This window comes from Leucopleurus acutus (assembly GCF_964270905.1).
Source record: "Leucopleurus acutus genome assembly, chromosome: 3".
Taxonomy (NCBI): Eukaryota; Metazoa; Chordata; class Mammalia; order Artiodactyla; family Delphinidae; genus Leucopleurus; species Leucopleurus acutus.
This window is the reverse complement of record NC_139145.1, coordinates 1,106,857-1,120,510: the sequence shown is the minus strand read 5'-3', so window position 1 is coordinate 1,120,510 and position 13,654 is coordinate 1,106,857. Positions and strand designations below refer to the sequence as shown.

Genomic DNA, 13,654 nt, shown 5'->3' with positions numbered 1-13,654 from the left:
TTCAGGGGTTGCGACAGGACCCCTGCAAATCGGGTTGTCACTCCTCCCCATCCCCTACCCCTCCTCCATGAGGGTGGAAGGAACAGATTTTTAAAAAGGATGGAGTTTGGGTTTCTGGTGGCACAGTGGTTAAGAATCCGCTTGCCAATGCACGGGACACGGGTTCGAGCCCTGGTCCGGGAAGTTCGCACATGCCGCGGAGCAACGAAGCCTGTGCGCCGCAACTACTGAACCTGAGCTCTAGAGCCCGCAAGCCACAACTACTGAGCCTGCGTGCCACAACTACTGAAGCCCGCGCACCTGGAGCCCTTGCTCCGCAACAAGAGAAGCCACTGCACTGAGAAGCCTGTGCACCGCAATGAAGAGTAGCCCCTGCTCACCGCAACTAGAGAAAGCCCGCGCGCAGCAACGAACACCCAACACAGCCAAAAATTTATTTATTTACTTATTTTAAAAAATTGATGAAACAAGCGTCTATCCAGGGATGGTTCGATACAAAAAATCTAGTCCCTCCACACGCGGGAGCATCACTTCGCCGTGAAAAGGAGAGAAACACTGACACTCGTTTACAACGTGGATGGACCTTGAGAACACGATGCTCAGTGAGAGAAGCCAGACACAGAAGCAAGCTGTGACGTTAATTGTAGGTGTCAACTTGACCGGGCTGAGGAACGTCTGGAGAGCTGGTAAAACATTTCTGGGTGTGTCTGTGCAGATGTTTCTGGAAGAGATTAGCATTTGATTCAGTAGACTGAGAGATCCGCCCTCACCCATTTGGGTGTCATCCGACCCATCAAGGGCCCAAGTGGAACAAAAAGACAGCAAAAGGGCAAGTTCCTTCTCTCTTCTTGAGCTGGGACGTCCCTCTCTTCCTGCCCTGGAGCTCCTGGTTCTCGCGCCCTTGGCCTCGGACTGAATCACACAGAGCCCTCCATAATTGTGTGGCCAATTCCTATGGTAAACCTCTGCTATTATGCTCTGTTTCTCTGGAGAACCCTGACTGCTGTGGCCACAGTGTCTGATTCCGTGCATGTGAAATGTCAGAAGGTAAATCCGTAGATGAGTGGTTGCCAGGGCTGGGGCTGTAGGGGGCTTGGGGGTAATGGCGCAAGTGTAAGGGGTTTCATTTACTGGACGATGATCATTTTTTTGTTTTGGCCACGCCGCCCAGCTTGCGGGATGTATCTTATTTCCCCAGCCAGGGATTGAACCCAGGCCCTCAGCAGTGAAAGTGCCAAGTCCTAATCACTGGACCACCAGGGAATTCCTGATAATGTTCTAGAATTGATGGTGGTAATGACTGCACAACTCTTTAATTTACTAAAAAAAACCACTGAATTGTGTACTTTTAAAGGGTGCACCTTAATATGTGTACATTATATCCCAAATTTTAAAAATAAAACAATATCAGGGGGCTTCCCTGGTGGCGCAGTGGTTAAGAATCTGCCTGCCAGTGCAGGGGACACGGGATCAAGCCCTGGTCTGGGAAGATCCCACATGCCGCGGAGCAGCTAAGTCTGTGTGCCACAACTACAGAGCCTGCACTCTAGAGCCTGCTAGCCACAACTACTGAAGCCCGCGCACCTAGAGCCCGTGGTTCACGACAAGAGAAGCCCCTGCAATGAGAAGACCGCGCACCACAACAAAGAGTAGCCCCCACTCACCGCAACTAGAGAAACCCCACGCACAGCAACAAAGACCCAACTCAGCCAAAACTAAATAAATTTATCAAAAAATTATATATATATATCAGGGGTTCAGGGAACCTGACGTCTGTGCACAGATCCTGGCCGGCCCTAGAGGTGTGGGGAGCCAGCTTGGCGGGAGACAGAGGGTCCCTGGCAGCCTTGGGGAGACCAGGCAGCCCACACGGGCCCATGAAGGAGCCTGGATGCACAGCTGCCTGGCCAGGAGTCTTTAAAAAATGACAAAAATTAACTTAGGCCGAGTGCAAAAAACTCACCCCACAAGGGAGTACAAAGCGATTCCCTGGACTTCCTGGTGGTCCAATGGTTAGGACTCCGAGCTTCTACTGCAGGGGGCACAGGTTCGATCCCAGGTCAGGGACATTCCATGTGCCGCGGTACAGACAAAAAGGGGGAAAAAAAAAAGATTCTGTTTACGTGAAGCCCCAGAGGAGGCAAAACTGGTCCAGGTGACCGACAGAGAGGGGAGAGCCAACTGGGTCCTGCAGCCACTCATCTGGGCAGGAAGAGCTTATGCACAGGGCAGTGAAAGCAGGTGCCTTTCATTGCGTGTAAATTTTATTTCAAACCCAACTCAATTCACAAAAGTAACCATGAGCCCACTCCAAAATCAACTGCCACAAGCACATTTTAATAACTGGAGGAGGAAGACTGAACGTGGAAGTGGTGCAGGGAAGGCAGTTTTGTGGTTTTATATTCTTTGGCAACAAAGTTCTTTTCCTTGACTATTATTCTCTCAAAACATGACCTTGGATGAGGCACCACTGCCACCCCGCCTTGGGCAGTGCTGGAGGGGCGCTCAGCAGCAGAGCTCAGACCCAGGCCCCCACCGAGCCTCACTGGCCATGGTGTTTTCATCACAGTGTTGCCTCAACACGTTTAAAAACTAATATATGTGTAGCTAAAAAAAAAACAAAAAACAAAAAACACTGAAATCCCCATCATGGAAAATAGCCGTGCCCAGCCCCATGCTCCCCGGACCAGACCCCCTTTCAGCAATTTTGGTGGCTTCTGGCATTTTCCTCCGTGTCTCTAAAGTTATTTATGACGCTTCTCCCCTTCCTCCTGTTTTGTTTTTTTTTTTTTTAAAGAAATTTATTTATTTTTGGCTGCCTTGGGTCTTCATTGCTGCGCGCAGGCTTTCTCTAGTTGCAGCGAGCGGGAGCTACTCTTCGTTGCAGTGCGTGGTCTTCTCATTGCAGTGGCTTCTCCTGTTTCAGAGCACAGGCTCTAGGCGCAGGGGCTCAGTAGTTGTGGCTCGCAGGCTCAGTAGTTGTGGCGAACCGGCTTAGTTGCTCTGCGGCATGTGGGATCTTTCCCCACCAGGGCTGGGAATCGGTGTCCCCTGCATTGGCAGGCTGATTCTTAACCACTTCGCCACCAGGGAAGTCCCTGAACATAAGTTATAATGAAATAATTAATACTTCCGAGGGAGCATTCAAGCACACAAAAGAGAAGTCCAAGATCTTAAGAGAGGAACTGGGGTCCCTTAAGAGAGGGGGAGGGGCACCTGCCAGGGAAGACAGAGTTCGTGAAGAGAGGTGACGAACTCTGGGCCATCCAGTCGTGGACAGCTGTGGCCGAAGGACTCCATGGGGTGGGGGGCAGGTACCCAGGTCGGGTGAGGATGGCAGTGGACCAGGTGAGAGGTCAGTGCTGGACAAAAGGGGCAGGGTGCCCCCTCTCCCACCCAAAGAGCCCATGCAATTGGCCTGAGGTCCCGCAGCCAAGCAGGGACTAGGTCCCGGGTCCCCTCGGAGACCCGGTAGGACAACCTGGGTGGGGTCGATCCCAGCCCATCCATTCACCAAAAGAAATCCCACAGGGGGAAACCGGACGGCTCCTTCGCCCCAAAGGAAAAAAGAAGGCCCTGAAAGGCCGCTGGAGGAAGGGCCACCGGGACAGGTTGGCTTTAGGCGTGGGCACGCTGGGCTGCTCTCTGAGCATTAGAGGGCGGTGCTCACGTCCGAGGGCTCTGGCGGGTAGAAACCAGCCCAAGCCGGGAAGCACCACCACGTGGCGCTATCTCGGCTCGGGGCACTCTCCCGGGATGGGGGATGTGGGTGCCCGAGACCTCCCGGTGGGGGGCCCTAGGAGCCAGGTGCGTGCGGGGATCGCGCGGGGGAAGGGGGGCGGAGTCTGGAGGCCAGCCCCGGCGCTAGGGGCCTCGGGAGAGGGACACCGGCCCAGAGGCGAGGACTGGGGCGGGGCGCCTTCGCGCCCCCAGGGCCCGGGCCGCCTCGGGCACCTACCTGCGGCCGCTCCCGCACGTGCCACAGCTCCCGGCCCGCCCCAAAGCCCGTGGCGCGGGTTGCCGCGCCACGTGACCGCCCCGCCCGTCCCGCGCGTGCGCCCTGCCCGGCGCCCCATTGTTGGCGGCAGCCGCGTCACGGGGGCGGGGCCGGGGCGGGGCGGCCGGCGGCCGGAGGGAGGCGGCGGGAGGGCGGAGGGAAGGAGCGTCCGCGCCGCCGCCGCCGCCGCCGCCGCCGAGGAGCCGCCACCGCCGCCGCCTAGAAGCAAGCCGAGCCGCGCCGCGCCGCCGCCGCCCGCGCCCGAGCAGCCCCGCCGCCGCCCCGCCCCGCCGCTGGATGCCGGCGGCCGGCGGCCGAGCTCTCAGAGGCGGAGGGCGGCGGCGCGGGCGGCGGCGGCGGGGGCGGCCGGCGGCCGAGAGGCGGGAGCGCGGGCCCGAGCGCTAGCGCCGCCATGCCCAGCTCCACCGGACAGCCCGACGGCGGCGGGGGCAAGCGCAGCGGCGGACCCGGGGCGGCGGTCGGGGGGGACCCCAGCCCGGGCCCCCCGCCGCCGCCGCCGCCGCCGCCGCCCCCGCCCGAGGGCGCCGAGGAGGCCGCGCCTGCGCCCCGGCCGCCGCCCGAGCCCGACGACGCGGCCGCCGCGCTGCGCTTGGCCCTGGACCAGCTCTCAGGGCTCGGTCTGGGGGGCGCGGGCGACCAGGACGAGGAGGGGGCGGCCGCGGGCGGCGGGGACGGAGCGGTGGCGGCGGCGCGAGGCGCAGACTGCGGGGCCGCGGCGGAGCCCGCGCCCCCCGACGGGCCCGAGGCGGGCGCGCCCGGGGTGGCCGTGGCCCCCGGCCCGCTGCCGCTGCTGGAGCCCGACGTGAGCCCCCCGCCGCCGCCTCGGCCATCGCCGCCCGACGTGTTCGCGGGCTTCGCGCCCCACCCCGCGGCCCTGGGTCCCCCGACGCTGCTGGCCGAGCAGATGAGCGTGATCGGCAGCCGCAAGAAGAGCGTGAACATGACCGAGTGCGTGCCCGTGCCCAGCTCCGAGCACGTCGCCGAGATCGTGGGTCGCCAGGGTGAGTGGCCGCCGTCGGGGGCGCCTCCCCGGGGGTCCCCTCGCGGCTCGTCCCGGGAGGGGCCACCCAGCCCAGCCCGCGGCTGGACACCAGACCCCGGCCACGCCCCGCGTGGGCTCGGGCCTCGGTGGCCGCCTGTGTGCCTTTGTCCTGCCGCTGGCCGCGGGAGAAAGTTGGGCGCAGCCCGCGCTCCTCCCCTCGGCGCTCCGGTCCCGCTGCCGCCTTTGTCTGGGCGCCTGCAGCCGGGAAAGGCCCCTGCGTGCAGCTCACTGCCCGGGCCCTGGGCCGCCAGCGGTGGCATCCCGGGGATAAGGGGGCCGGGCTGGGCAGTGCCCGCTCCACACCCAAAACTGGCACGGGGCGGCTTCGCTCGGGTTTGGGGGGTCGCTGGGGCTGGGGGCGCGGGCGCTCCGGCAGTGTCGAGAGAAGTTTGGCGGCACAGAGAGGGTGCATCGAGACTTGCCAGCCTGGGCACCCTGCTGGGGATGGGGAGCAGGACAGGATGAGAGAGGATCCCAACCGGGCTCTCCGCCCCCAGTCAGGGATTTGGGGGATGCACAAGGACCCCGCCCGTAAAAGCCACTTTTGGGGTCCTGCCCCACAGCCCTCCCCTGGCCAGGTGGCCAGCAGCAGACCCAGGGTGTGCGGGTCCCGGAGCAGCATTGTCGGAGTGTCCCTGTGGCTGCCCCATTGTTCTCTTTGTTAGAGAGCCAGGCTGAGATTTGCAGGGTGACATCAGGCCGGCGGCCGCTCATTGGCCCTGGAGCTGCGGGGCGGGCGGGCTGGAGGGTGGTGGGCAGTGCCCGGCCCAGCACACACCCACCCACCCTGTTAGCTGCCTGCCCACCAGCCTCAACTTTCCTGCCTTCCTGCCCGCACCTCCGGGCTCCCTGCTGCTCAGCCAGGTTCTAGAACTTGGGGTGGGGCCTGGGCGGGGCTTGACGTGGGGCTAGGGGTCCCTGCCTCTGGACCCTCGGTAACAGGAGCTAGAGAAGGGTGTTGGGGGGCTTGAGTCTCAAGGTGACCTGTCGCCCTAACTGCCACAAGCAGAGGACCGCAGGGATGCCCTGGACACCGCTCTACTAGTTCTGGGTGGGTGGGGCCAGGGGGTAGCAAGTCCTCTGGCTTTGGGTGCAGGTACGTTCAGTCATTCATTTGTCCTCCCCATGTGTGGACACAAGGAGGACCAGGCGTGATGCTGGGCCCGGGGACCCGCTGTTAGGAATGGGAGCCGGGGGGAGGGGGACCCGTAAACCATTCTCCGGGCCCTGCGGCTACCCGCAGGCACCACGAGACCACGATCGGACGTTTCCCCTCTGCCACCCAGTTGCCTCCTTCCTATTCAGGACACACCTCCTGCCGCCCCTGTCCCCAGTAACCTCACTGGGACCTGTAACAAGACAGCTGCTTCCCAGCCGAGTGTCCAGGAGCCTGTGGAGACTGAGGCTGGGGGCTGTCACCCAAGGTCATGAGACTGATCCACCTGGTGGTGGAGCCTGAGGACAAGTCCCATGTGAATGCGCGTGTCAGCCCCCCGGGGGTGCGGGCCGCAAGCAGGGGGCACCGATCCCTGGCCTACATGCTGAGCAGTCTGGTGGCTGGGTCGCCAGGCTCCACACTGACCACTGGTACCGCGTGTCCCTCTGGTACCCGCTGGTACCCAGGGTATCAGCCTGGATTCCTGCGGATGGCAGACAGCAAGGCAGGCTCTGGGGGTCCCTGGGCCCTGACAGCTCTCCCTGCAGACTAGGGTGGCCCTGTGATTCTGAGCACAAGAGCTCCTCTCTGTGACAGAGGGGAGAGCAGCTCCCTTGTCGTGAGGATTCTCAAGCCAGATGATGGTTCTTATCCCAGCACCGGGCCGGCACACTGTAGCCACCCCAGGGTGCAGGGGTGAGTGGGGTACAGGGCACCAGAGAGGGGAGTACGAATGCCAGGACAGGTTGGCAATTGCAGCAGCCCTTGTGTCTCCCCACTCTAGAAGCATCTGTGGCTCCCAGCTTCTGCCACCAGTTCTCAAGCACAGCCTGGAGGACTCTGTGCCCTTCCTCTGGTTACCCACCCTGCTGTCCACCCTGTGGGTCCCTGGACATGGAACCTGTCCCTTCTTACTGCCCTGCTGTCCCTAGGGCAGGGGGCACGGCCTACCCTGAACTTATTCTTTTCTGTCTGACCCCAGGCCCACGGCCACCCCCTTCTCTGGAGTGCAGGGTCAGGGGGTTCACCTGCCCGACCTCCTGTGCTGACGAGAGCCACAGACCCGGGCTCGCCCTTTCCTGGACACCCCCTTGCTGCTCTGTGAGCCTCGGTTTTCTCAGCCCTGAAATGGGTCCATGCACCTTCTGGGCACAGGCAGGAGATTATAGCCCCTGCGTTGCTCTCTCCCCCCGGAGGCCGAGGGGCCCAGAAGGTGCCCTGGACCCACTGAGAGGCAGCCTCAACCTGCCCTGAGGTGTCCCCCAGAGAGGATCCTGCAGCCTCGGGTCACAGACGGGGAGGGAGAGGCTGCAGGAGCGGAGGTGCCGCCAGAGCTGGTCGGCAGGGCCCAGATATGAACCCTAGTCTCCTGGCTCTTCCTGCCCTGCAGGGAGCAGGGGTGAGTCAGGAGAGAACCTTCCACCTTCCAAAGCTCCAGGGTTGGAGGTGGTGGGGAGGTGGCCCCCTTCCACAAACAGGAAAAGTGGAAACTCAGAAGGGCCGGTGGAGAGCCTGTCACCCCAGCTGGTCATCAAATGTCAGGGGGCTGGCGCCCAGTTCCTTCTGAGACCCTCCCCTGCGCCCCCCGCCTTGCTGCCTTTGCCCCAGTTGGCAGAATGGCCGTGGGTGGGGTGGCCGGGGTTGGGTCTTCAGAGCCAGGCCTGGGTCTGCAGCACACTCGGCTCACGGTCGGGAGCGAGTGACCTGCCAGCCAGCCAGGGTCCCTTCCATCATCCCTCGCGCTCGCTGTTCTCTCCCTTGTGCGGGGCCCCACCCCTGTGGGACGCTGCAGGCCTGTCGGGGGCCCCTGCCTTGACATTCTTACCTACCCACTGGGGGGCGTAGGAAGAACGGGGCCCCTGGGTGGCTGGTCACACCCCTCCGTGCCTGCACGGGGCTTTCCCTGGCCGTTTCACAGGTGAGCCAGCTTTGCCCCCAGACACGGTGCTGTGACTCAGCCTCGCCCTGGGGACAGCACCCTGCTGTGTTGGGAGTGGCAGTGTATCAGGCTGACTTGTCCCAGCCCTGGCCTGCTGGAACTCTGTCCCTGCTGTCCCCTTAGCCAGCGGCACGCAGCCTCCTTCCCAGGGCGGCCCCTCAGCTCCCCGCACACGGCCTTGAGGTTCCCTTGATAAGTGTGGCCTGTGGTCACCACGTGGGCTCCTTTGGGGCAGAGCCCGTGTGGCCTGGTTCCCTGAACGCCCAGTGCAGTGGTGCCTGGACCCCAGTACAGGGTCACGAGCAATGGGAAGCAGGGTTGCCTGCATCTAGGCCCCCCATGGGGACCCTTGGCCCTGCCCCTCTTGAGGAGGGTCCGGCTGCCGCAGGGTGGGGCCTGCTGGGGCCTGGGGCAGTCAGCCACCTTTCCCAGTTATCTGAGTTGGAATCCTGGGGAAGGGCCCGGGAAGCTGCATTTCTGCTGCACCCACCAGTTGGCGGTAGCCCCCAGGGTCACTCCTGGAAACCCAATTTCCTGGCTTGTGCAGTTCCACTCCCCACCCCCCCAAGCTCTGCCACCTCTCAGGGTCTTAGCGTGGGTGGGGTTTGGGGGATAGTGGATGTCACAGCTGAAGTCTGGATGGTTAATTGGGCTCTACTTGGCCACTGAGGCCTCCATCCAAGGCTGCTCTCTGGGTCAGGGCAGGATGGGGGCCGGCAAGCGGAAAGCTGCAGGGTCCTTCCCCAGCCCTGACCTGCCCAGGGGTCCCTTCCCCACCAAGGCTCCCCCATGAGGACAGGCACCGGTCTGGGGCCACTCTCCAGTCTGTGGCCGGTCAGGTCCTGCCCCAAACCTGTGAGGCTGGGTGTGTTTCTGCCCTCCTTTGGCAGGTGAGGAAACTGAGGCATGGGATGGTTCCTTGAGTGCCCAGGGCAATCCCAGTCCACCGGCCCTTACAGCACAGTCCCCCAGCCTCGGGGAGTCCAGAAAGTCAGACTTAGGGTGTGAGGAGAAACTCTGAGAAGTGTGTGCTGGGGCCTGGCCCAGCATAGTCAGGGCGGGTTTCCTGGAAGAGAGGGTGCCGGGCTGTGATGTGATGCAGAGAAGGGAGAGGACGGTGGGGTGCAGCAGTGAGGATGACGTGACAAATGGGAAAGGTCAGGCGCAGGGGAACTGCAGGAGGGGCCTCCCCAGCCAAGTGGGGAGGAGACCATCCAGGCAGGAGTGGAGGCAGCCCAGGTCAGCAGCCACCGACGGGGAGGACGCCGGGTGTAGTGGGGATGGCTGGGGGCCAGGAGGCGAGGCCGGGAGATGGGAGGAAAGCAGTGTCTCCCTGGGAGATTTCAGACCCCCACTCAGCTGGCCCCCTTTTATTCAGCCATGGATGGGGGGCTCCTGCCCTCTTTGCGCTGGGGGTGAGGCTGCCCCCTGCCCAGGCCCCGGGTCTCTGACTTCCTTGGCTGCAGGCAGACAGCTCGTCCCGCTAACTTTGTATTTTCCCTCGCTGAGAAGTTAGCCACGCGGTTATTCCACTCAATGCCGCCCTCTGTTTGCACTGCAACAATATCCCTGTGTCCCTCTGGCATCCCCAGAACTTGGGGGTGGGGGGGTCCTCCCAGACTCCTGGGTCCGGACTCAAGATGTGTCAGAAGGCCCCTGGGCGGGGGGGTGGGTGTCAGGGCCCCGGGCCGGCCACGCCTGGTGTTTAGATGTCTCAGGGGCAGCTTCCAGTCGACCTCGGGAGGGCCGCCTAGGTGGTGGGAGAGGCACCTAGTCAAAGAACCTGCTCGACTGACCCTCTCCCCAACGGCCACCCTGGCCCCCTTCCGCAGGGTCAGCCCCCTAGCCCAGCCCAGCCCAGGCAGCAAAGATGAAGCCACAAGGCCATGTCCCCGAGCTTCCCCTCAGAGGCTGGGACCACCGAGGGCCTTTGGAGGTGTCCTGATATGGGGCCCAGGATCTGCTCTTGGGGGAGGGTCACATGGTCAGGAAGAAGTCGTAGGCCATTTCCACAATCCGAGCCTCAGTTTCCCCTCCTGTCAGGGAGTTGGTGTCAGAGGGTCTGCATTCGTGTCCTAGATCTGGTAAAATGAACTGGATGGCTTGAAACTATAGAAATGAACCCTCACAGTTCTGCAAGGTGGAAATCAGGGTGTGGGCAGGACCATGCTCCCTCCAGGGGAGAATCTGTTCCGGCCTCTCCCTGGGCTTCTGGTGGTACTGACTGACAGGCCTTGGCGTTCCTGGGCTTGTGTCTGTCTCAATCCAACCCTGGGCTCCGTCTTCACAGGGCCATCTTCTCTTGTGTCTTTACATGTTCCTCCTCTATAGTGACACTGGTCATTGGATTCAGGGCCGCCCTAATCCAGCATGCCCTCACCCTAACTAATTACATTTGCAAAGACGTTATTTCCAAATAAGGTCACATTCTGACATTCCAGGTGGACATGGATTTGGGGGGACGCCTTTCAACCTAAAACAGGGTCCCTCCTTGCCTTTGGGACAATCCCCCTGTTACAGAGCCAGGGGTTGCAGAACCAGAGTGGACACTGACGCCCAAGGTTGGAGGGAGGGACGCCGAGTGCCTGAGATTACAGCCCGAAGGTGGGGCCTCCTAACCCAGCGCACCGGCTGGCCCCTGCAGCTGCTGCCCAGGAGGGGCTGTCCTGGGGAGGGGTCCCTGCCCTCACTGTGTCCCCCCGTCCCCCACCACAGGGTGCAAGATCAAGGCTCTGCGCGCCAAGACGAACACGTACATCAAGACACCGGTGCGTGGGGAGGAGCCGGTCTTTATCGTGACCGGCCGCAAAGAGGACGTGGAGATGGCCAAGCGTGAGATCCTGTCGGCCGCCGAGCACTTCTCCGTGATCCGCGCCACGCGCAGCAAGGCAGGCGGGCTGCCCGGTACCGCGCAGGGCCCGCCCAACCTGCCGGGACAGACCACCATCCAGGTGCGCGTGCCCTACCGCGTGGTGGGGCTGGTGGTGGGCCCCAAGGGCGCCACCATCAAGCGCATCCAGCAGCGGACGCACACGTACATCGTGACGCCCGGGCGCGACAAGGAGCCGGTGTTCGCTGTGACGGGCATGCCCGAGAACGTGGACCGGGCGCGCGAGGAGATCGAGGCCCACATCACGCTGCGCACGGGAGCCTTCGCTGACACCGGCCCCGACAGCGACTTCCACTCCAATGGCACCGACGTCTGCCTGGACCTGCTCGGGGCAGCCGCGGGCCTCTGGGCCAAGGCCCCCAACCCGGGCCGCCGGCCCCCCGCGCCCACGGCCAGCCTCCGGGGGGACGCTGCCCTGGGCACCCCAGGGGGCCCCGAGGCCTTCTATGCGGGCGGCCGAGGGGGGCCGACCATGCCGGTGCCGGACGCGGACCCCACCAGCCCCTACGGCGCCTCGGGCAACGGAGGCTTCACCTTCGGTGGGGACGGTCCGGGGGCCCCCGCGGGGCCACCCGCCCCCGAGGACTGCGACTTCGGCTTCGACTTCCTGGCGCTGGACCTGACCGTGCCCACCGCGGCCACCATCTGGGCGCCCTTTGAGCGGGCCCCGCCCCTGCCCGCCTTCAGCGGCTGCGCCGCCGTCAACGGGGCCCCCGCGCCACCCGCCGCGGGCGCCCGGCGCAGCAGCGGGGCTGGCACACCACGACACTCGCCCACGCTGCCCGAGCCCGGCGGCCTGAGCCTGGAGCTCCCGCTGGCCCGCCGCGCTGCGCCCGACCCGGTGGGCGCCCTGCCCTGGCGGCCCCCGCAGGGCTCCCTGGCATCCTTCTCGAGCAGCGCCAGCTTCTCCACGGCCACCTCGCTGCCCGGCAGCTCCTCGGCCTCCTCGTGCTCCGCGCTGGACTCGAGCGCCTCGGAGAGTGGCCGCAAGCCCCAGGCGGCCCCGGCCCCCAACGCCCCCGCCTCCGCGGCTCTGGCGCGGGAGTGCGTTGTGTGTGCAGAGGGTGAGGTGATGGCCGCGCTGGTGCCCTGCGGCCACAACCTCTTCTGCATGGACTGCGCCGTCCGCATCTGCGGCAAGAGCGAGCCCGAGTGCCCAGCCTGCCGCACACCTGCCACCCAGGCCATTCATATCTTTTCCTAGCCGGTCACCTCGCCGCGCCCGCGGCCCTCAGGGCCCGTCCACGGACGCGGGGTGGGTGCTCAGGGCCGGGTGGGGAGGAAGGGGAGGGGGTGAGCGGGGTGAGCGGCGGGTTGGCCAGTGTTTACAGACGAGCTTTAACTCCAGTCCCAAGCGTGGAGACGGCGACCCGGTGGCCCAGCGACACCTCAGTTCTTAACAAATGACAGTATTGAGTCGACAGGTTAAAATAAACCAGAGAGAAAAGGCCTGCTTGCACTTTTTATTTAAGACACCCCCCCCCCTCCCCAGGGTGATCTTTTTAAGGAAAAAAAAAAAACACGATTTTTACAACTCTCCCGGTTGTCCTTTTGTACGTAGCTGATATCGATTTGACAGTGTTTGTTTTCCCACGGCGTCAACCTCTGCAGAAACTTCCAGAAGGACGGCTCCCTTTTTGGGGCCAACTGGTTACCCTTTAGTATGTAAGCCGCGCGCAGGCTGGAGGGGGGGCGGGGGGAGGGGGCGTCCAGAACTTACTTTTTTTTTTTTTTAATTATTAATCCTTTTTCTGCTGTGGTTTCTGTTGACCGTTTTTTAATTTTTTTGTTTTTTTAAACTTTTACTTTTTACCTCTTGTGTATATGTAGGGAATTTATAGGGAAATATGTACTTTATGGAATAAATTTTAAGAAAACTAAAATATATTTTATTTTAAATAAAGTAACGGACCTTTAATCTTACACAGCTAAATTACTGATTATATATTTGCTGAGCTGACCTAAGGGTTCAGAAAATTGTATCAAGAGTTTTATTTTTTGACTTCAAAGCCTTCTTAATAAAGTCTTTTTACTACACGTGAGCCCTTGGCCTGGTGTGGGGTTGGTGGGCATGGGGGAGGGGTGGGGGAGGGCTCAGATCCAGCCCCTCCCCCCCTAGTCTTCCAGATACAAGAGTTAGAGTTCAGGATACCCCAATTCCAGGCTTTTCCACAAGCCAGGTGCTGTCGGCATCGGGGCTACACGGAAAGGTGGTCCAGCCAGGTCCCCTTTTCCTGAGGCTCAGGACCTGACATCCCAGGGGGCAACCAGCCATGGGGACGGCTATGACCCATGTGGAGGGGATGGTGCCAGGTGGTTACTTCCAAGGGCATCGGCCTGCCTCCGTGGTGTGTGTGGGACCCCCATCTCCAGTAGGACGGGGTCCACCTGACATTGTACAGACAGGGAAACTGAGGTCTGCAAACCTTCCTCCCAGGATGACTCCTAACACCTACCAGTCCCCAAAGAACATCTGAGCGATGAGCCACAGGTGGTGTCCCCCTGTCACCTAGTTGGGAGCAGAGGACCATGGCCCGTGGGGCTGCTGGACACATTTCTTCAGGACTGGGATTGGCCTGGAGTCGAGGACTGGGGGACCATGGGTTGGA

At 62.3% G+C, this 13,654-nt stretch overlaps 1 protein-coding gene across 1 annotated transcript; it reads left to right on the top strand.

The window, feature by feature from the left end:
- Positions 1-4,356: 4,356 nt before the first annotated feature.
- On the top strand, positions 4,357-12,249 carry MEX3D (mex-3 RNA binding family member D; the record flags this gene model as incomplete). Its single annotated transcript, XM_082835855.1, has 2 exons — positions 4,357-5,019; positions 10,871-12,249. Exons 1-2 carry the CDS (start codon positions 4,410-4,412, stop codon positions 12,247-12,249), a joined length of 1,989 nt encoding a protein of 662 aa, XP_082691981.1. The 5' UTR covers positions 4,357-4,409.
- Between the last annotated feature and the right edge of the window lie 1,405 nt (positions 12,250-13,654).